Source organism: Peromyscus eremicus, chromosome 8a (assembly GCF_949786415.1).
Source record: "Peromyscus eremicus chromosome 8a, PerEre_H2_v1, whole genome shotgun sequence".
Classification (NCBI taxonomy): Eukaryota; Metazoa; Chordata; class Mammalia; order Rodentia; family Cricetidae; genus Peromyscus; species Peromyscus eremicus.
The window spans coordinates 27,041,314-27,063,493 of NC_081423.1; the positions used below are offsets into that span (position 1 = coordinate 27,041,314).

Here is a 22,180-nt window from a genome sequence, read left to right on the forward strand (position 1 = left end):
CACATGTTGATGGGCCTTAGCCAGCCTGGGGAGGCCGAAATGGAGTTTTCAGAACACCTGCCATATGTTCCAGGGCTCAGGGAAAGAAAAGTTCCTGTGACAGCCTGAAATCCTATTCACCCCTCCCCTCTTTCCTGGGCTCACTGTCAGCCACAGGGGTAGGTAGGATGGGTCACCTTGCCTAGGGAAGCTTGGAGTTCTGCTGATTCAGTGTCAAATTACTCTGAGATAAGAAAACCTGGCCTCTCTGTCCCCACCTGTGAATTCAAAGGGTTTTGCTTTTTTTTTTTTTTTAAAAAAAGATAGTGTGTGTGTGTGTGTGTGTGTGTGTGTGTGTGTGTGTGTGTGTGAATACAGGTGTCCATGAAGGTTAGAGGATTGGATCTCCTTGGAACCGGTGTTGCAGGTGATTGTAAGCTACCGAATGTGGATGATGGGAACCAAACTGCTGGAGTCTTTTGCTAGAGCAAACACACCTTAACCACTGAGCCATCTTTCCAGTCCCAGGTTCTCAGGGTCTTATGTGTAGGTGTATACACGTGTGTGTGTGTGTGTGTGTGTGTGTGTGTGTGTGTGTGTGCGCGCACATGTGTGTACGTGTGCACATTTGTGCAGCTGCATATGGAGGCCAGAGCTTGACTTCAGGTGTCTTCCTCAGCTGATCTCTAGTTAATTTCTTGAGATGAGGTCTCTCACCAAACCAGGAGCTTGCCATTTGACTAGGCTGGCTGACCAGCAAGCCCCAGGTATCCGCCTGTCCCCACCTCCACGGCCCTGGTTTACAGGCACACGCAGCCACTTGTACAAGGGTGCCGGTGATCCAGCCTTGGTACTCTTTACTGGCTGAGTCATCTCCCCAACTCCAAAATCTGAGGTTTACAAAGCTGTTTCCAGATTAGGGCTTTTGCATATATGGAACTTCTCTTCCTGCCTAGGGTCCTGAGGCTCTCATAAAAGAAGTAGAACTTCAGGTGATCAGGCAGTCAACTTATGGCAAAGTGGCCCCTTAGTCTCCATGACTAATTTGTCTTCTACCTCCACACAGGATAGACTCATAATATAAATATGATACAGGGTTTGGGTAGAGTTTGGTGGTAGAGAATTTGCCTAGCATGTGCAAAGCCCTAGTGTCCACCCCCAGCAAAAAGACAAAAAAATCCAAAACAATCAACATCATGGTGACACACATCTTTAATCCCAGCACTGGGGAGGTAGAGGCAGAGGCAGGCAGATCTCTGTGAGTTCAAGGCCAACTTGATCTACAGAGTGAGTTCTAAGTCAGCCGGGGCTACATAGTGAGACCCTATCTCAATAACAAAAACAAAATACTGTAGAGTAGGGTCATCTTCCTTTTTTATCTTTCATCTTACCCATCCTCCATCCCCCAACTGTCTTTTTGGTGTTCTTGTTACTTAAAAGGATCATTTGACAACATGGAAACTTCCAAACGTCAGGTGAGTTGCTCCAGCACATCCTAATAACCATTACAGGAGGCCCATTTCATTCTGTGCTGGTCTCTTTCCATAGGCCCTCCTCAGGGTCCACCCAACCAGCATGTGTGGTCATGATGTCATATGCCTGTGATTTTAGGTTCAGAGAGGCTTTGTCACTCACCCCAAAGTCACACAGTTTGTTTTCTTAGTTTGTTTTATGCTTAAGGTAAAATTCATAACATAATATAAATTTCAGCAGTTAATAATTTTTAAAGAGTACAGTTCAGTGGTTTGTAGTGTGTCCATGCCATGTAGTGCACAGCTGCCACTCTGTCTAGCTCTAGAACAGTTTTTATCCCTTTAAAAGTAATCCCAGCCAGGTGGTGGTGGTGCACACCTTCAATCGCAGCACTCAAGAGGCAGAGGCAGGAGGATTTCTTGAGTTGGAAGCCAGCCTGGTCTACAGAGTGAGTTCCAGGACAGCCAAGGATACAGAGAAATCCTACTCAGAAAACTAAAAAATGAAAAAAGAAAAAATCTTTGTGAGCATAGCAACTTGAGCCTGAAATCACAAATATTCCAGAGGGTTAGGCAGATTCAAAGCTATCCTGGGCTTCAAGTGAGTTCAAGACCAGCCTGGGTAACTTAGTGAAACCCTGTCTCACAAAAAAGGGAAAAAGGTAAAAAGAGTGCTGAGGGTGTAGCTCAGTGATGAAGCACGTGTCCTGATAGGCGTTTGCCGTTCCTTTCCTCCCCGGCCTTGGCAGCTGCTGACCGGCCTTCTAGCTGTATGACTTGTGTGTTCTGGCTTCTCATGTAGGAAGGATCGATTGTACAATGTGAACAGTGTTTTCCGTGTCCATGGTACAGCACGTATCAGCTCTTCTGCTGACTCGCATCCATTGTGGATGACGCAGTCCCTTTATCCAACCCTCTGCTCTCAGATTATTGGGTGGTTGTCACTTTGATGCTTCTGCTGTGAACATTCAGGTGTGGGTCTCAGTTGAACCCCTTTTCCAGATCTGTGTTGTCTGTGGTGAACCCTCCAGAGACCCTGAAGTCACCTGGAGCTGACTCAAAGAGCTAGATTGAGCTGGGAGGTAGTAGCGCATGCCTTTAATCCCAGCACTCGGGAGGCAGAGAGAGGCAGGTGGATCTCTGAGTTCGAGGCCAGCCTGGTCTACAGAGTGAGTTTCAGGACAGTTAGGATTACACAGAGAAACCCTGTCTCGAAAAGCCAAAAAAGAAAAAAGGAACGGAACTGTTAAATCCTTAGCCCTGGACAGGAACCAAAGGGAGTTAGTTACTCGGGAGAGAAAACCAGAGAGGCCAGTGCCTTTGTGTCAAGATCCCTCAGCCTTCGATGTAAGGCCTAATGGTGAAGAAAAAAAAAAAAAAAAAAATGAAACAAGTTTTTATTATTAAAAAAAAAATTTTAAAAATCTACGGAGCCGGTGAGATGTCTCAGCAGGTAAACGTGCCTGTGGCTTGAGCCCAGCAACCTGAGTTTTCGAACCTCAGGCGTTAATGTAGATAAAGCACTCCACAAAGTTGTCCTCTGACCTTACACCATGGCTTGCATACTTACATATACACATCATGAACACATCTGTGTACCCGTATACAATAATATTTTTTAATTATATATACAAACTGTATATATAATTTCCCCCTGTACTCAGAGTCTATATCCACAAATTGGTTTTTATTCTTCCTGACCTAGGTGAGCATGGTGTGTCTTCCTAATTGGAGGGAAGAGAGAAACCATTCTCATTTCCTAGCAGGAAGACAAGCCATGGGTTAGCATATCCTCGTAAACCCCCAGTAAACTCGGTGCCGGGGCCCCTCACCAGTCTTCTCAGTTCTTTGCCCTTCTTTCGTCTCAATCCACGGGCTCTGTCCACACAGACCTCTGTTGCCTTCCGTGGTCACTTCCAGACCCCACACCCTCCCTGGGAAAACAGTGCTCACTGCTCAGTGGTTTCCTGTGGGCTGGAAGCCCATCCGGCCCCTAGCTGACCACTGAAAAGCCATGGAAGGTGGGGGTAGTGGGATGATGGTCCTTCTGCCTCTTAGCGTCAAGTTCTGACGGTGTGTGTGTGTGTGTGTGTGTGTGTGTGTGTGTGTGTGTGTGTGTTTGTGGAGGTCAGAAGACAGTTCATACAAGGATCAGCTTTCACTTTCCATCCTGAGCCCTAGTCCTAGGGATCAAACTCAGGTCTTCATGCTTAGCAGCAAGTGCCTTTACCCTCTGAGCCAGCTCATCAGCTCCAGACCTTAGTTTTAAACAGGTGAGACTGAGTTCTTCAATGGCCTTCATGTCAGCCCCTAACCCCTCCCCAGGAGAAGAGTGGGAAGCAGTCATGTGATCTCTGTCAGGAAAGGACCCCTGTCTGAATGGCGGTCCTTTCTTAGCCAGGGTCCCTCAGCCTAGAGTGAGTCTATCAATTGTAGCTTACCTGCACAGGGGCTCATCTCCTCATTACAGGTCTTTAAAATTAGAAATGCGGGCTGGAGAGATGGCTCAGTGGTTAAGAGCACTGACTGCTCTTCCAAAGGTTCTGAGTTCAGTTCCCAGCAACCACATGGAGGCTCACAAACATCTGTAATAATAAGATCTGGTTCCCTCTTCTGGACTGCAGGCATACATGTAGGCAGAACACTGTATACATAATCAATCATAAAAAATTAGAAATGCTTTATAATTTAGAAATGAGATCCAAAGAATAAAATAAAATCATTGTCCACCTAACTGGATGGAGGAAACCTCTAAAAGGCTTCTGTGTCTTCCTACAAATTGAGCTGGTATATTTTTGTGGAAATATTCTCTGTCTGTATTGACACACAGTCAGCCGATCCTCATTATTCGTTGATTCTGGTGCTTATGAATTTGTCTAACAACACCCCACCCCCACCCCTCCACCCCCAGTGCTGGGGAATCGCACACAAGGCCTTGTGTATGCTAGACGAACACTCTACTGCTGAGCTACACTCCCAGCCTTCATTAAAAAAAATAATAATAATAAGCAAAAATCAATGCTGTTGCCTCCACTCATGCCCATGGGCCGAGCAGGAGAAGCTGTTAACTGCCCTGTATGTGTATTCCCAGCTGAGATGGAAAGGGCCCGCGCTCTGCCTTTGTGTCATCTCTCCTGTGGTAAACAAGAATTCTTCTGGGTTCCCAGGTAGGGCTGGGTTTCCTCATGCTCGTGAGTTTTTATGGATGGCTCTGCTGTCTCAGTGCCCCCACACCTAGTCCTATCACCCTGTTTCCCATGCTCAGGAAAGCTGTGCTGTGCCTCTCCGGGAAGGTACATGTGTTTCCTTGTCAGGCGTTACTTGTGCTTTTTGCCTTGAGTTCAGTGTTAATGAGTCATCCATACAGCGTGTTCAGTGGAAACAATTCAAAGTTAGGAAAGCTATGTATTGACGGACCGATGAAATGTGGTTGTCAGAGGTTCATGGGGACCCCTCACCCCATGTCTTCCTCCTAAAGGCAGTGGCTCAGTGTCCAGGGTGACTTTATAGAATGTGACCATCACAAAGAACAAAACCCATCAGGATAAAGACACCTAACTGGGCCCTGAGAGACGGTGGCTCAGGGAGCAGGTGAAAGCACTTTGTAAAAAGCCCCATGACCTGAGTTTGGGTCCCAGGACCCACATAAGGGTGGAAGGGAAGAACTGATTTCACAAAGTTGCCTTCTGACCTCCACATGCGTGTGTGGTACATGTGCCCACACAATAATCAATTAATCAATCAATCAATCAATCAATCAGTCAATAAATAAATAAATGCATGTATGAATGCACAATAATGAATGAATGAATGAATGAATGAATGAATGAATGAATGAATGAATTGTATCTAAATGGGTTCTTACACAAAGCGCTTTCTTCAGTCTGTTGGGCATGGTCTTTGCCATTGGTTGTCTATGATCCCCCATTTTATCAGCAGCATTTATTTAATGATATCTGCATTGATGGAACTTCCAGTTGGCACCCACTTTTTCCCCTGCTCTTTATAGCCAGATGGCCACTGTCTTGTTCCCTGCATCACTGCATACTTACGTGAGTCTGTAAGAGGAAGTCCTGTCCCACAAATAGAATGTTTTGGCCATAGGGCAAGTGAGGGTACATGGTACAGTGTTTGCCTACCATGTGTGAGGCCCCAGGTTCAAACTCCAGCACTACCACACACACACACACACACACACACACACACACACACACACACACACAATGTATATGCATGTTTAAGATATTGGCAGGGGATAGTAGAGAGGTGGCCCAGTTGTTAAGACAACTTGCTGCTCTTGCAGAAGACCTGAGTTTGGTTCCCAGCGACGACCTGATCATAATTTCAATAACACTAGTTCTAGGGGACCTGATGCCTTATTCTGGCACTGCACACACATGGTATACTTACAGGCATGTAGGCAAACACTCATACCCATAAAATAAATCCTTAAAAAATATATTGGCAACTGGGCAGTGGTGGTGCACATCTTTAATCCCAGCACTTCGGAGGCAGAGGCAGGTGGATCTCTGAGTTCAAGGCCAGTTTGGTCTACAGAGTTCCAGGACAGCCAAAGCTACACAGAGAAACTCTGTCTCAAAAAAACTGAGTGTGTGTGTGTGTGTGTGTGTGTGTGTGTGTGTGTGTGTGTGTGTGTGTATGCGCGCGCAAGAGTTTGAACTGAACTAAGAGCTAGGTCTAGGGGATCCTTTTTTTTTTTTTTTTTGGTTTTTCAAGACAGGGTTTCTCTGTGTAGCTTTGCGCCTTTCCTGGATCTCGCTCTGTAGACCAGGCTGGCCTCGAACTCACAAAGGTCCGCCTGGCTCTGCCTCCTGAGGGTGATCCTTTTTTGATTGTTGTTTTGAGGAATTTTTTTTTCTATTGAATGGGCTAGCTTGGAAGTTGTTATTTAGTCCAGGCTGGCTTCAAACTCTCCATCTCCCTGCTTCATCCTCCCAATGTACCACTCCCCTCAATACATTCTCCACCTAAGCAATACATTGTCAAACCTGAGTGGTGTGTCTGCCTATCCCTGGCTCTCACCGGGGTGCCCTGGTAGCTGGCCCTCTTCGGTGCGTTTCCATTTTGCACATGTTCCTGGCTCTGTCTGTGATGTTCAGAGAAGGAAGAGAACGATACTAGTTACTTTTAAGGCTCCTTAAAGCAGAAATCAATAGTCGTGTCTCTTCAGGCAGAAACCAGTGAAGGCTGATGCCTGCCAGGCTCCTGCTTAAGGGTCTCAGGAGATTACAGGAAAAGCCTGGCTTTCTCCCAGGAAATCACCTTCACACAACCCCAGCATCCCTCTCACAGCATCTCCCCCCCTGCTTTGATCACTCTGCCGGGCTGCCGCTGCCGCTCTGGCAACAGAGCGGGAGGGGGCCGCCCTTTGGAGATCTTGCTGGAGATTTCAGAAACTTGAAAGCAGTCTTAATCCCTTGTGGTGGGCAGGGAAGAACTAAGCCTGAGGAGACTGAGCACAACAGCTCTCCGCCCCCCCCCCCTCAGCTAAGAATCTTGAGATGCCTCCAAGGCTCTCACTGATGCGGGCATTAAAAGCAAAGGGGTGATCTTTTTCCAGGTGATCTTTTTCAAGGGTTCTGGCAAGATGTCAGAGTTCTTACTAGAGTCAAACCCAAGTCCGAAAGGAAACAGACCCTGAAAATACAGGAAACGACTTACTATTTCCTCATAATTCTTGGAAAAGCAACCAGAAGGAACACCCCCTCTCCTTTGTCCTGCCACGGGGATCGTTTGCGAAAGGTTCAGCACTTTAGGGATTGGGTCACAAGGGGGTCTTCTCTCTCTCCCTTCACCGGTGTCACCCAAGGGCTGCTACAGCATCTGCAGCTCCTCTTCTCAGCGGTGACATTCGGGTGGTGGCCACACAGCCTGGAAGGGGTGGCCTCTCTGCTGAGAGCTGGGCAGAGCAGATCCCGGCACCAGCTTAAAAATGATAGCCCAGTAGGCAGGGGACATGGTGATTTTTCTATTTCCTGTTCCCATCTCTGCCGGCTGGCAGGCCTGGAGCTATTTCAGGGGAGGGATTTTGTGTGAGAGCTGCCTGTCAGACAGTTGACTGGGCCTGAAGCTCTTAAAGTGTACAAAATGCCTTAACAGGTTAAGAGCCCAGACTTGTTTGTCTGGGAACTGGGGTTCTGAGTATCTGTAGCTCCTGCCGCCCCCCCCCCAGGAGTTTTAGATTTCAACTGATTGAATATGCAGTGTTCAGTAGCTCCCACCGCACACATGTGTTACCCCACACACACACACTCCATTCTATTAGGAATGATGTGGACTCTAGAGAAGTGATACTGAATGGAAGTGATGTTCACAGCATCCCTGGATAAAGACTAGTCACCCTGAACCTGTGTACCTGTTTGATAGGGAGTGGTCCATAAAACAAACTAAGTCCCTATCTTCAAGTTGGTCATCGTCTGAAAAACTCTCCTAAAGATGCAGGCTTAGGCCTGAAATACCAACAGAGCTTGGGACACGTGCTAAGAGCAAGCCCTTCTAAGAGAACAATGTGCCCTTGCTGTTAAGGGAATAAGCAGTGTGCATTGTGAGCAGGGAGAATACAGAACACTGGAGTCAGGGGCCCCCTCTCTGCGCTATGCTACCTGAGGGCTGGTAGGAGCTAGGCTCAGCTACAGAGTCCCTCTGTGGTGAATATTTGTATCTTTTAAAATGTTTTTTTGGATTTCATTATTTTATGTGTATGGGGTTGTTTTTTTTTTTTTTTTTCTTTTTTACCTGCATGAATATCTGTGTACCATGTGTGGCTGGCTGTGTGCATGGAGGCTAAAAGAGAGCATCAGGGGGCTGGAGAGATGACTCAGTGGTTAAAAGCACTTGTTCTTAGAGAGGACCCAGGTTTGACTCCCAGCACCCACAGGGTGTCTCACAGCCATCTATAACTCTAGTTCCAGGGGATCTGACACCATCTTCTGACCTCCTTAGGCACCAGGCACACACATGGTACACATACATACATACATACATACATACATACATACATATAGACAAAACACTCATAAAATAAATAAATAAATCTTAAAAAAATATTAAGAACTAGAGTTGCAGGTAGCTGTAAGCCACCAACCATGTCAGTGCTGGGAATTGAACCCAGGTCCTCTGTAGAGGCAGCCAGTGCTCTTAGCCCCAAATATTGGCATCTTGACCACATTGTGCACCTTATTAATGCCAAGACTATCTTACGCCCATTCTCCTGTTGTTTTATTTTGATGGCTTGGGATAGAACCCAGGACGTCCAGATGCTGCATATTCAATGTATCGCTAAACCACTCCCTCCCCTATACCCCATTTTCCTATTTCCTGCTGACATCCTGAAAGACTAGCCCAGAAGGCCTTGTTTATTATACCCTGTGCTCTCCAGGAAAACCATGTTGGGGGTTTTCTAGATCCGAGCCCTGACATGGCTTTCTGGGATGCTCAAGTAAAGGTTTCATTAGCCTCAGGGGTGAGCCTTGGTCACGTAAGCTTCCCTTTCGTCAGACCCTTCCCATCACCACCTAGCTAATATGGTTGGTTGTTTTGGCCAGTATTAAAAAGCATTTCATGAAGCCGGGCAGTGGTGGCACATGCCTTTAATCCCAGCACTCCAGAGGCAGAGCCAGGCGGATCTCTGTGAGTTCGAGGCCAGCCTGGTCTACAGAGCGAGATCCAGGACAGGCACCAAAGCTACACAGAGAAACCCTGTCTCAGAAAACCAAAAAAAAAAATTCATACTCAGGGGAAATGTGCTGGCCTGGTAGTGAGATGAGAACTCATTGCTCTGTGTTTGTTCTATCAGCATAGAGTTTTAAGATTGACTTTGGGGAGCGTGCGCTGCCTTTCCCCTTTCACGTCTTAATTTTAATTACAAGCATTTTGATGTCTAGACAGGAAAAGTCTCCTCTTTGTCACCAGCACGATGGGGTTTCTGGGACTCTGCTAGGAAAATCTGACGTCTCCTGACTTGTGGGCACTTGTGAAAGCAGGTTCATGCCAGGATATTCCTGGCCTCAGCAGTCTCACATTCTGGAACCTTCTCTGGCAGTTTTATTCTGCCACTTCTGGAGTCTAGCTTCCCTTCAGGCGTGCCTTGCCTTCTGAGGAGTTAAAGATGTTTTGCCTCTGTGGGAGAGTGGTCTTTTGTTTCTTGTGGAAATTTAGAAGACAAGAAAAAAAAAATGGAAGTGTCTTATTGCTTCACTATATTGTCCTCATCATCAGAATGTGTAGGTGGTGGGTTAACCTTCTGTGAGAGATGGAATTGCTAATGTTTATTTTGTTTATGTGCTATGTGAAGTTTTTTTCTTTTTTTATACATTTTGACTCATTTAATTCCCAAAACAAACCCTGAGGAGGTAAGTGTTATATTCCCTACGTAACAGAGGTGGAAACCAAGGCTCAAGGACTAGATAACTTGTATAAAAAAGACACACCTAGGTTAGTTGGAAGGGGGACCAGGTAAATGTCTTGGAACGGCTTGGTGGGGCTTGGCCCACAGCAGCAGCCTTTGTTTTCAACCCGATGGATGACATCTGTGCTTGGCAGTACCAAGAATACCCAGGTCAGCAGACAGGTTGTGCAAGCTCCCAAGTCCTCTGCTTTCTAAGCCACAGACCCACACTGACTGCATCGGCCCTCAGGACTATCCCCGTGTCTGGAAGTGGCTCCCCTCCTAACCTCCAGCAGTGGACGGCTTGCCCCTCCTGTTCCTTCTTTCTGCTCCCAGCAGATGTTGGAACGAAGGATCCAGGACGTCTGGTGTCTGCACCTTTGGCCCGCCGCTAGAAAGCCTTGCTGTTGTTAGTAGACGCCCCATAGACACAGTCCAGAGGCAGTGCCCGCAAGTGGGAATGGACAGTAACTACTCAGCAGCTACTAAAGGAGCGTCATTCACGCTGGGACTCGGTTCTTCCACACAAAGCACTTACCCAAAACCCTGTGCCAGCTGTGCACATGACAAATGGGCTCCTGTCCTAAAATCCTCGATTTCAGTCAGTGGAATTATTTGGGTCACTTATAAAGTAGGACACAATGGAACCAGGGATTGGCTGAAGCTGCCCGGTGAAGTCATCGCTCCTATTTCTGCATCCTGAGGCAGCGACGTCCCTGCAGTGAGAAGGGAAGCCTGTGTGTGACCCAGCTGGCTAGATGCCACCACAAACCCTGAGAGGCATTTCCACAATTTCCTCTTGAAGAAAACAGCCAGTCACAGCCTCACCTTAGGCTCTTCCCCCGAACGGGACTGAGGAATTGATTCAGGCCATCGGAAATGTGCTCCTTCTCATTCCTCCACCCATCCGTCCGTCCGTAGGTCCATTCATGCATTATTTATCCAGCCTGCTGTATGCACTCACTGGAGACAGCCGTGGACAGAGTGGCTTTGCTTGTAAGAGAGATGGGGGAAGGAAGGGAGTTTTCTCTTTGTTCCTAAGGGAGGAGGCAGCCCAGCCAGACGGGTCCCAAGGCCACCTTCCTGCCAGATATGCCCAAGGCTCCAAAGCCCAAGGTCGGCTGGTAATGAAAGTTGGTTCCTCCAGGACATCCCTAACCTCAACATCTTTACAGAAGCCAGAGATATTGTACCCAGCTGCAGCAGGACCATAGGAACATTGGGGTTGGGTGCTGCCTGGTCCCCAAGCCCTGTGGCTATCACAGCTCTCTTTCTTTCCCAGAGATCACCAAATACTGATGTGAAGGGGTTCTTCTCTCTCTTTGTCCCTGGCTTTCTTTGTCCCTTTTATCAAGGTCCATCCAGAAACCTAACTGCCATTGTATCTGTAACTGAGGATGGGCCTAGTTCTGGATATAGTAAGATCTAGAAAAATGCCGTTCTAAGTGCACTAACCCAGCGTGCCTCCCTGACTCACTCTGTTATTCCCATGCCACAGAGCAGAAAGCATAGACCCAAGGGGTTGATACTCAACCCAGAGTACGTATGCCAGAAAGTGACCTGGCTGAGCCTCTGACACCTTATGGGTGTCATCGGTGCGTTTTGACCTCTGTGCTATGCATGCCACGTGGTTACGGATCTCTTCTGAGGACGATGCCATATTGTTCCGCCTGTGTCCTAGTTCCTGGAAGACGCTGGCTGTGCCTCCCTTGGGGAAGAGTAGGAAGCATCTTTCCTAACTGCCTCAGTAGCTACAAAAAGCCAAAAAGGTTGGGGTTGGTTGTGTGTGTTTTTCAGGTGGGCTGAAGGGTTTTTTCACTACAGAAAGTATCTTGGTAGTGAGTCCCCCTTTTGACTTCAGTTCTGTTGTGCATAGAATAAGCTAAAACCTGTTGACCCTAGAGGTCTTCCCCAGAAAAGCTTTGGAATTCAGTTGCTCATTAGCATAAAGGAAATGGGAGGTGAAAATATTGTGGAGCACAGAGTGGCTAGACAGGAAGAGGCAGCAGCTGGCCTCACACCCACGCCTGTGGGAAGCCTGCACCCACAGGGTTATTCCTGGAAACTGGGCTGCCTTGGGACCGTGTATATGAGGTCCATGCTTGTGGTATAGAAAATTCTAGACTTTGGAACCATTTATGAAAGAAAACCAGAGCTATCTGTTGAGTATTATCCTTAGGCCAGAAGCTATGCTCTGGTGTTTTTCATGGAGGATGTGTGCCCTGGCCTCATGGAGCAAGCAGCCAGACTTAATCCTGCTTGGATGCAGGGGTGGGGGTGGGGGATGGGGAAGCATGTTTGCCGCTGAGAACCAGGTGTCCTCCACCTCCCATAGCTCCCAGCTTGGTGGGCAGACTCTCGTCTCTTGCTCTAACCAGCTGGGAGAAATTCCATCCCTGAGGAGACATGGATCTGGGGAGAGAGTCGAACCCAGCACTACCCTCTGTCTCACTTCTCCCTTCTGGGCCTGGTAATTACCAACTGGCTGAGTGTAAGGTGCCATACCTGAGGAAGGAGGCTGGGAGTGTAGCGTCCACTCTCCTCACCAGCACCACTGTGCAGCAGGATGAGCCGAAGGTGCCTGTTGTTGGGATGATTTCTACACCCTTTTCAGAACCTGTAGGAAAGTATCTTCTGACATTAACCATCACACTCACAGTTCACCTGTGCCTAACTGACAGGTCTCTCAAAGTTGCCCGTTTGATGAAAAAAAAAAAAATCATATCATATTCTGTAACTAATACAGCAGCAGCTGCTACCACTGCTGGGCACTTCCCATGTGCCAGGGTTCCTTTGTTATGTTCCCTGGGATGTCCCTTGAGCCCACTCCCCTGCCCTGTGAGGCATCAGCTCAACTGCTCAAATTCACACAGTGATAACTGGAGCGGGGCTAGGTAACGTGAGACTGGAGGGAGAGTATCTTCCAGGATCTTCTCTCTGGTCACTGGTTCCACTGCCCTAAAGAGCTGGCTGAGTTGTTCCCCGGATGGTAACCACGTCTCTCCTCTGAGGAGGGTAGAATCTGAGAAGAAGAAAAAAAAATTGATACCTCAAAGATTTCTTGAGAGCCTGCTCTGCTTAGGCTGCCACTGCTGGGACCCTGGCCTCACCTTCCTGGCAAGGGTTACAACCTGACCATGGGCTTTCTAACCCAGGACCTCTGCAAAAGCAACAAGTGCTCTTTCCATGGGAGGCCCGGGAGGCCCCTGCCTCTGCTGCTTGGTATTTCCCACATTTACCTGGAAAGATGTCAGGATACCCACGGGCATGAGGCCAAGCCAGGATGATAGTGGAGCAGTTTTTTGTCCCTCTGACCCAGCTCCCCTCTCGCCCTCATCAACACCGTGCTGGGCGGGAGGCAACCAGCTGCTACCGTACCAGTTGCCACAGAGTGCCAACTCCTGATCCAGTTGTGGTTCTTGTTCTCAGAGGAGCGGAGGGAGAGCTGTTTTTCAGAGAGAAAAGCATCCCTGATGACAGGTGGGTCTGTTTTCAGAATCGCTGCCTTTAGAAGGAAGGACTGCCAGCCGTTGCTGTTCTAAAACCCAGTTCTTTTGAGCCAAGAAACGTTGGCCTCTGAGCCTCGGCTTAGAACCTGGATGGGCAGCAGGTATCTCGAGTGAGTCCGGTATCCTGCCAACCACAAAACAATGCTGGAGCTTAACTGGGTGCAGCCTGAACAGTTGAGAAAGGACTGTGCCGGAACCTGGGCAGCAGAGATAGGCCAATTACTGACGTTTCTTAGAACCTCGTTCTAAGTCTGTGTTTTTGTTTAATAATTTTTTTTTAGCAGGGCTGGAAAGATGGCTCCTTTTGCACACGACCTGGGTTTGTTTCCTAGCACCTGCGGGGTGACTCACAACCACCCATGACTCTTATTCCAAGGGATCCAATGCCCACTCCTGACCTCTGAGGACACCAGGCACACATGTGGTACACATATATACCTGCAGGCAAAACATTCATATGTGCAAAATAAAATTAAACTTACAAATTTTTTTCTTTCAGAGGCAATATAGATAGATAAATACCATGACTATAGAAGCTGAGTAATGTGTTCACAGTGGTTATTACAACACATTCTCTTCTTCTTCCTGTTTTTGCTTTTTTTTTTTTTTAACTTTTGTTCCTATAGCATAAATTTTCCAGAGTAGAGAGGTGAGTTATTTTTTGAACAGAGTTAACAATGTTGCTTCACTTGGCTCTGATCGAGGCTTCATTGTGGCTCAGTTGCGGGGACAAGTAAGTAGCAACAGACTAGCCAGTCGTTCGAGAAGCCCCAGTCATAGAGACAGTAAGAATGGCAGTTGGCAGGACTGAAGTGGGCAGAAATCAGGAGCTAGTGTTTCATGAGGGCAGAGTTTCAGGTTTGCAAGGTGCTGGGTTCTGGACAAGTGTGGTGGTGATTACGTGGCTGTCGAGTATGTAATATCACTGAACTGTACATTTTAAAATGGTCAGTTTCCTGTAATGTGGTTTTTAGTTTGTAACCACAGTCTTATTTTTTTCCCCCCCCAAAAGGAAAAGCTGGGGCTGAGGGGCTGACTCGGTGAGTACAGTGCTTTCAGATTGTTTTACTCCACACTGTATGGAGTAAAAGCGAGGCTCTGGAGCATGTGTCTGTGATCCCAGAGTTATGAGGATGGGAGGTAGAGACGGGGTCCTTGGAGCCTGCTGGCCAGCCACTCAGGCCTAGTGTTCAAGTTCCAGGTTCAGTGAGAAACCCTGACTCAAAAAACAAATAATGTGGGGAGTGGTAGAAGGAGACACCTGATGTCTCCTGAGCCTCTACACCCGTGTGTGTAAGCAGTCTTTTTGTGTCCAGACAGCCAGCTCTGAAATACGACATGGAGACTTATTATTAATTATGAAAGCTCGCCCTTAGCTTAGGCTTGTCCCACTAGCCCTTATAACTTAAATTAACCTATTTATATTAATCTGTGTTCTATCATGTGGCTTTTACCTCTCTCCCATTCTATGTGTACAACTCATTCCACGTCTTCATGGCTCTCTGCCTCCCCCACCCTCCACCTAGATTCCTCCTCCTCTTCCTCTCTCTCACCAGAAATCTCACCGATACCTCCTGCCTAGCTATTGGCTGTTCAGCTTTTTATTACACCAATCATAGCAATACACCTTTACTCAGTGTTCAAATGTGTGCACACATGTTGTTCAAATATCCCACAACACATGTGCACACATTTGAACACACACACACTCACATTAGAAAGGAGGAAGAATGTGAGAGGAAGAGAGATTTCCCCCACCCCCAACCCGTAAGCACAGGATTCAGAGGCTGATGCCTGAGAACTGCTAAGAGCTCAAGGCTTGGGCTATGTAGTAAGATCCTGTCTCACACCAGTCCCCACACCACCACCAGGGGAGGAGGCAGGGAAGGAAAGCCAAGCTAGCCTGAAGCAGGGTCAATAATGTCTTACCACTGTGGCCTAATGTTCAGAGTCTAGGCCAATGGAGCTGGAAAGATGGCTCCATACTTAAGAGCACTTGTTACTCTTGCAGAGGACCTGGGTTTAGTTCCCAGCACCCACACAGTGGTTCATAATAATCTATAATTCCATTTTCAGAGGATCCAGGGCTCTCTTCTGACCTATAAGGGCACCAGGCATGCTTGTGATGCACATACATACATGCAGACAAAACATTCGTACATACAAGATAAATGTCTTTAAAATGAGCCTAAGCCAACCCAAGCATGGGGGCTCACATTGGTAATCCCAACACTTGGGAGGCTGAGGCAGGAGAATTGCATGAATTTGAGGCCTGAGATATATAGTGAGTTTCAGATTAGACTAGTTTAAGAGACCCTATCTTAGAAAAAGTAAATGCTTTGGGGGGTGGGGTGTTTAGACCAATGGACTGGAATTCTGGTCACTAGCTGGCTGTTTAGTCCACCAGTGTGACCTGCCATGAATACCCCAGCTCTTTGTACACCAACCTTGGGGTTGCCACTCAGTTAGCCAGGTGTGAAAATGGACATATGCGGTACTTTGCTTACATACCTGACCTTTGGGAGCCACAGTGAGTTCCTTTATAAGTCCATGGTTGTTTTTAATCTTGGAACAGTGTCAAGAGGACTCTTGCTATTAAAATTGAGACAAAGAAAAAAATTAAAAGAAAAAGATGTATATGCACTGACAACATATATAAAATAGCCTTTTCTGCTCTGGTGTAACAATGTATCCAGGAAAGCTTCACCCATGGATGACAAGCCAGTGAGACAAAGTTGTGGAGAAAACAGGACATTTTGTCTCAAGGTATCGCCTTGGCTTCACAGGCTACTTGTGAATCTCACGGGCAAAGGGGGAACTCTTTAGAACAGAGAGAACCCGTGTCCCCACCTTAGCCGAGCAATACAAGCTGGCTTTCTGTTGCTGGGATACACCCGACTAGATCTGTAAATCCCAGTATGACTCAGCAAGGAGGATCGGGCACCTCTATGCTTCCCTGCACACTGTTCAAAATGTGTCTATCCACAAGGAAACAATCCAGCCAATCAAGAATGGGGAGCACTTTAAAATATAGCTGGACTTCATGTTCTCAAAACACTAAGATTTAAGACTGAAAGATTTTAGACTCTTGGTGTGAACCTAATTTGGCTCTGGGATCCAAAACAAAGGCGGATAGTAAATATGTTTTCAGAACGCCTGGAGCAAATCAAATGTGGACTGAACATTAAAATGTTATTGCATGCAGGTTTGTAACCCAACCCCCTCCCCACCCCTCACCCCCCCAACCCCCCGCACTCAGTGCTTGAGAGGTAGAGGCAAGAGGACCAGAGTTCAAGGACAGCCTCAACAACATAGTGAATTTGAGGCTATCCTGGGCTACATGAGACCCTGTCTCAAAAACAAAGGGGAAGTTATTGCATTAGTGGTGGTGTATTAGTGTTATTAATGTCTTGGCATTTGTATGAAAATGTCTTCAGGAGGAGATGCTTGGGTGCTGGGGCTAGTGGCATATCCCATCTATAACCTGCAATGCCTGTATTTTCTATACAACACACAGAAACAGAGTTAAGTATGGACCAACTGTCTGCAGCTGGGTGAAGGGTTAGATGTGGTCCTCATTCTCTCATTTCTATGGAGTAAAAGGCTTTGAAAATCAAAAGTGGCCGGGCGGTGGTGGCGCACGCCTTTAATCCCAGCACTCGGGAGGCAGAGCCAGGCGGATCTCTGTGAGTTCGAGGCCAGCCTGGACTACCAAGTGAGTGCCAGGAAAAGGCGCAAAGCTACACAGAGAAACCCTGTCTCGAAAAACCAAAAACCAAAAAAAAAAAAAAAAAAAAAAAAAAAAAAAAAAAAAAAGAAAATCAAAAGTGTACCAAGGAAGTTGAGGAGAGCCTGGCCTTTATCTTACTCCTACTTGGGTCCCAGCATCTCTCCGGGAGTAGCCCTGAAGACTTATAAGCAACTGTTTTCTGTGCATTTTGCTCATAAGGAGAAAGCAGCTAAGTGCAATGGTGCTTGGTGGTGGCAGCACCCGGGACAAAGGGCTAGGCCACTTAAGGCTGTGGGAGGAGGGGAGGAAATGTCTGCTGGGCACGTGCACTGCTAGGCAACTCAGAGCCATTCCTGACTGCTAAGTGTATGTATGTTGGATAACAATGTGTATATTGAAGTCATTGTGGCCAGGGAAAAGGAGCAGGGATTCTGAAGCCACTTCTGGGGATAAAGACCAAATCTCCCATCTTTTTTTTTTTTTTTTTTTTTGAGCCGTGGGGATGCTTGGGGTTCCTTTGAGGACTCAGCATGGTGAGGCACGGTGCATTCTGTGTACTGGGCGCTGGTGAAGCACTTTCCATTCTGCAAGATCATTCTCTTTCCACGTGGGGTATATTCCTAGTCATAAACAAAAGAACAGCCTGGAGGGTTTCATGCCTTTAGCGCCAGAGCAAACTCATTGAGGATGCAGGCCCAGCCCTGCCTGGCTGTCGCCTGCAGTGTGGAGAGTCCCCAAGAGGCCTCCCCACTTGTGTGGGGAGTAGAGGGAGCCCGGGAAGTGAGATCCCTTCTCCCTAAGCCATGACCCCTCCTTTGGGGGTTAATCCTCTGAGGCCTGGTAGCAAGGCTCTGAAAGGTTTGAAAAGCAGGGAGGGGCAGAGGAAACTAATCTGATTGAAGACATCAGCTGGTGCCTCCAGATAGATGGCTGGCTGCCAGCAGTGCTGCTCCAGGGTCTCGGGGCCACCCTGAGCACAGTGTACCATCCTGCCTGGGCTGAATACCATGCCATTTTATGCCTCCCCACCGCCCCCCCCAAAAAAAAAACCTCATGGGGACGAGGGTGTGACTCAGTGGTAGAGCACTTCCCTTGTATGTGGGAGGGTGCGAACTCAATGATTAGCACCAAATTGGGTGTGGGGGGTCATATCTGTTAGTATATGTTGCCAAGATTAGCTCAGTTCTGTATAAGGTTCAGGGAAAGCTGGGCAATTGGGGGGGGGGGGAGCATGTAGCTGCTTTTTTTTTTTTTTTTTTAAGATTTATTTATTTATTATGTACACAGAAGAGGGCACCAGATCTCATTACAGATGGTTGTGAGCCACCATGTGATTGCTGGGAATTGAACTCAGGACCTCTGGAAGAACAGTCAGTGCTCTTAACCTTTGAGCCATTCTCTCCAGCCCCCTATAGCTGCTTTTAAATGATTATTAAAATATATGATCTTGCCTGTTGCACTGTTGTAGTTACTGAATAGACTTGTCTTGAAAAGGGGTCGGGGCTGGAAAGATGGTTCACTGGTTAAGAGCATGTGATGTTCTTGCAGAGGACTGGTTCCCAGAACCCACAACCGTCTTTAACTGCAGCTCCAGGGGATCTGACCTTTGGATCCTGACAGCACCTGTAGTCATGTTCACATATCCACACTTAGACAGAGCCAGCCAGCCAGACCGACACACACACACACACACACACACACACACACACACACACAATTAAAATTACTAAAAAGCAGAGTATGATTGTGTACACCTTTAATCCCAGCACTCAGGAGGCAGAGGCAGGTGGATCTCTGTGAGTTCGAGGCCAGCCACAGCTATATAATAAGATCCTATCTCAACAAAACAAATAAAAAACGAAAAGACTAATAATATTCTTAAAAAGAAAAATTTTAAACTTAAAAAGTTAAATAAATATATGGTCATTGGAGAAAACCATAGGGAATATTAAACTCCCCAGAGAAAGTACAAACAGTATTTGATTCCAGTGATCAGAGAGAACCACCCATCCATTCATTTGTCTACCTACAGGAGGGCTTAGAATCTGGTGGTAGTGATTCATGTTAACATGGCCTTTCAGCTAAGCTTTGAAAGACACAGGATGAGAGAGAATTAAAGAGCACTCCACAGGGGAGGGTCGTTGGTCCACGGACTGCATCCTGCTGATGAGGAGGAAGGCCTGGATATGAGGCTGCAGACACCAGTAGGTCCCAGATCGCAGCTGTAGAAGAAGCTCCTCCCACTTGGACAGTTTGCCCTTGCCCTTACCTCTGCCAGCTCTCCGTGGGGGTGCATGCTCCACAGGCAGCACCATTGCAGCCACACACTGCACTCTAGGAGGAGATTGCCCTTGACCAGAGTAGTCTCTGCTTCCTCCCTGTGGTATATCCACTTCCCCGCTCTGCTTCTGAATTCACGTCCATCCATCTTTCCCCTCTTTGAGGGTTGTTGCTGGCTCCCTAATGAGACAGATCCTGGGCTGCCCAGAGTTTCATTTCGCTTTGCAGTGGCATCCTTGCATTTGGAATGGGTGTGTCTGCAGAGCAGCCTCGGGTGGGTGGGTACTTCTTACCTTTCTGGGGAGATGGAAAAGCTGGTGACAAATTGGGTCAGGGAGTCAATTGCCACAGCCACGAGCAGGTACACAAAGGTACTTGTGCCCTTCCCAACACATTTGCTCAGCAGCTCCTCCGCACCCTGTAAGGCTATTCAGAGATCACAGGTGACCAGGCCAAGGCTGACTCTCAAGGGACTCAGTTGGGGAAGGCTTACTGGAGGCAGTAACTTGGAAGGAAGGTGAAGGACACCAAGCTTGGCTGAGCGAAGAGAGGGGATGAAGACGGGTATTTCAGGCTATAGAGCTGTGCAGACAAGGCCAGGAGACACAGTGCTTTTGAAGAACTGCCAGTGGTGGGGTCCACTGCCAGATGTGGAGTGGTACCCCCAGAAAGGAGTGCTGAGTCTGGAGGTTTCCAGCCTGCAGAGCCTCACAAAGTGGGCCTGCCATGTCTCCCAGGAGCTTCTGGTCTTAACCCTCAGTGCAGGAGAAGCCCCTCTGTTTCTGGCTATTGAGTTATAACCCAAGGCCTAAAGCCTGCACTTTTAACCATCTCTCAGAACCCCCTGGTATATAGTCAGGCTCCCGTTGTCCACAGCAGCACCTCCCAATGATTCCTTTGGGGCTTTCTTCCTTTCCCTCTTTCCTACCCCAATTTGCTGCTCTTTTCTGAACTCATCTTCCAAGCAAGCTGTGTCCTAGGCAACCCAAACTAAAACTACATATGGTCAGAATATGAGTCCCATAGAGGACAGTGGAGAGAGGCGGACAGGCTCTTCTGCACATAGAAGGATGGGGTCAGACTTGAGGCCGTTATGACTCTGCCTGAATTGGTGAGGGCCGGACAGGGAATGTGGGACCCTCGCCCCTAGAACCTCAATGCTGCCCGTGGCTGCTCTCCAGCACCTTCGAGGTTCTTGGCACCTATCTGAGCATTAGTGTGCATTTTCTCGTGGGCTCAAACAAAAGCCTTACTGGGGACACAGAGAGACTGAGACACCTCATCCTGATCACACAGCAGGAAGTGATGGCGTGGAGATTCGCGATCCAATTGTGTCCTTTTGTTCCTAGGCAGTTCCTCCTGCCTGTTGCTTTCTGTCACTTTTGCCAATGCCATCCAGATATCCCAGGGGAGAAATTACTATCCCGGTTCAGTTTCCTCTAGTAAATTCTGCTTCTGCCTCACTGTAGGTAAGTTTGAGGACAGAGAAGACCGTGTGCCCAAATTGGAGCAGATAAACAGTACGAGGATCCTGAGCAGCCAAAACTTTTCCCTCACCAAGAAGGAGCTGCTGGCCACAGAACTTCTGCTCCTGGAGGCTTTCAGCTGGGACCTCTGCCTGCCCACACCTGCCCACTTTCTGGACTACTACCTCTTGGCCTCCATCAGCCAGAAGGACCACCACTGCCACACCTGGCCCACCACCTGCCTCCGAAAGACCAAAGAGTGCCTGAAGGAGTATGCCCACTACTTCCTGGAAGTTACCCTGCAAGGTGAGGGCACAGAGGCAGTGGGGGGAGGGGGAGCCCAGGGGCTGGGATGCAGTGGCTCAAGAGGGGTGTCAATCAGAGAGGGTCTTCTTTCATGCCCGGAGTCCCCACACCCATATCACTCCCCCTTTGCAAAGAAATGCAAGGATATACCCAGAGTTGCAGAATAATACATACATAAAACAGCAGCTTACACAAAAGCCACTGGTACCCAGAGACTAGCAGCTCATCTGGGAAGTTTTCACAAGTGGCTCGTTCCCAAAGAGCTGCCACCACAGATTAAATAGGGTTTGGGGAGAGGTGACAGTGTTCTTCTCATCTGTGTTAGCAGTAAGTTGGCTTCTTTGGGGGCTGAGAAGACAGCTCAGGTGATAATGTGCTTGCTGTGAAAGCATGCGGAGTTCTGAGTTCAACATGCAGAACCCACATAGAAAGCCAGACATTACACCTGTAATCCCAGAGCCAGGGAGGCAGAGACAGGAGAATCCCGGGTGCTTGCTGGGTAGCCGCCAGGAGTATAATCAGTGAACATCAGGTCCCAGTATGAAACTCTCTCTCCAAGAGCAACGTAGAGGGCTCTCAAGGAACAGCACCCAAGGTTGACCTCTGGCATCCACATGCACACTTGCCAATATGTACACCCGGGAGCAGGGGGTGCTGGGGCTGGAGAGATGGCTCCCAGGTTAAGAGCACTGACTGCTCTCCCAGAGGTCCTGAGTTTCATTCCCAGCAACCACGTGGTGACTCACAGCCATCTATAATGAGATCTGGTGCCCTCTTCTGGCATGTAGGCATACACGCAGGCAGCATATTGTGTGCATAATAAAAAAAAATCTTTAAAAAAAAAGTGCACCCACACACATGAAAACACACAAGTTACCCTGTTTGGAGAAAAACAACAATCTCTCTCATACACACACACACAGAAGCCAAAAGAGGGCAATAGGGCAACCCATTCCATTGAGGCAGGGTCTCTCCTTGAACCTGGTGCTTGCTCTCAGCTAGGCTGGAAACCAGCCAACCACAGTGTTCTT

The 22,180-nt window shown here is 47.9% G+C and overlaps 1 protein-coding gene across 1 annotated transcript in view; it reads left to right on the forward strand.

Moving 5' to 3' along the window:
* The window catches only part of Ccnjl (cyclin J like), a 57,935-nt gene that overhangs the window by 31,067 nt on the left and 4,688 nt on the right, over positions 1–22,180 (forward strand). Inside the window, exon 3 of the mRNA XM_059270365.1 lies at positions 20,847–21,149. Within this exon, the coding sequence (XP_059126348.1) occupies positions 20,847–21,149 (303 nt within the window). The remainder of the gene's footprint in view (positions 1–20,846; positions 21,150–22,180) is intronic.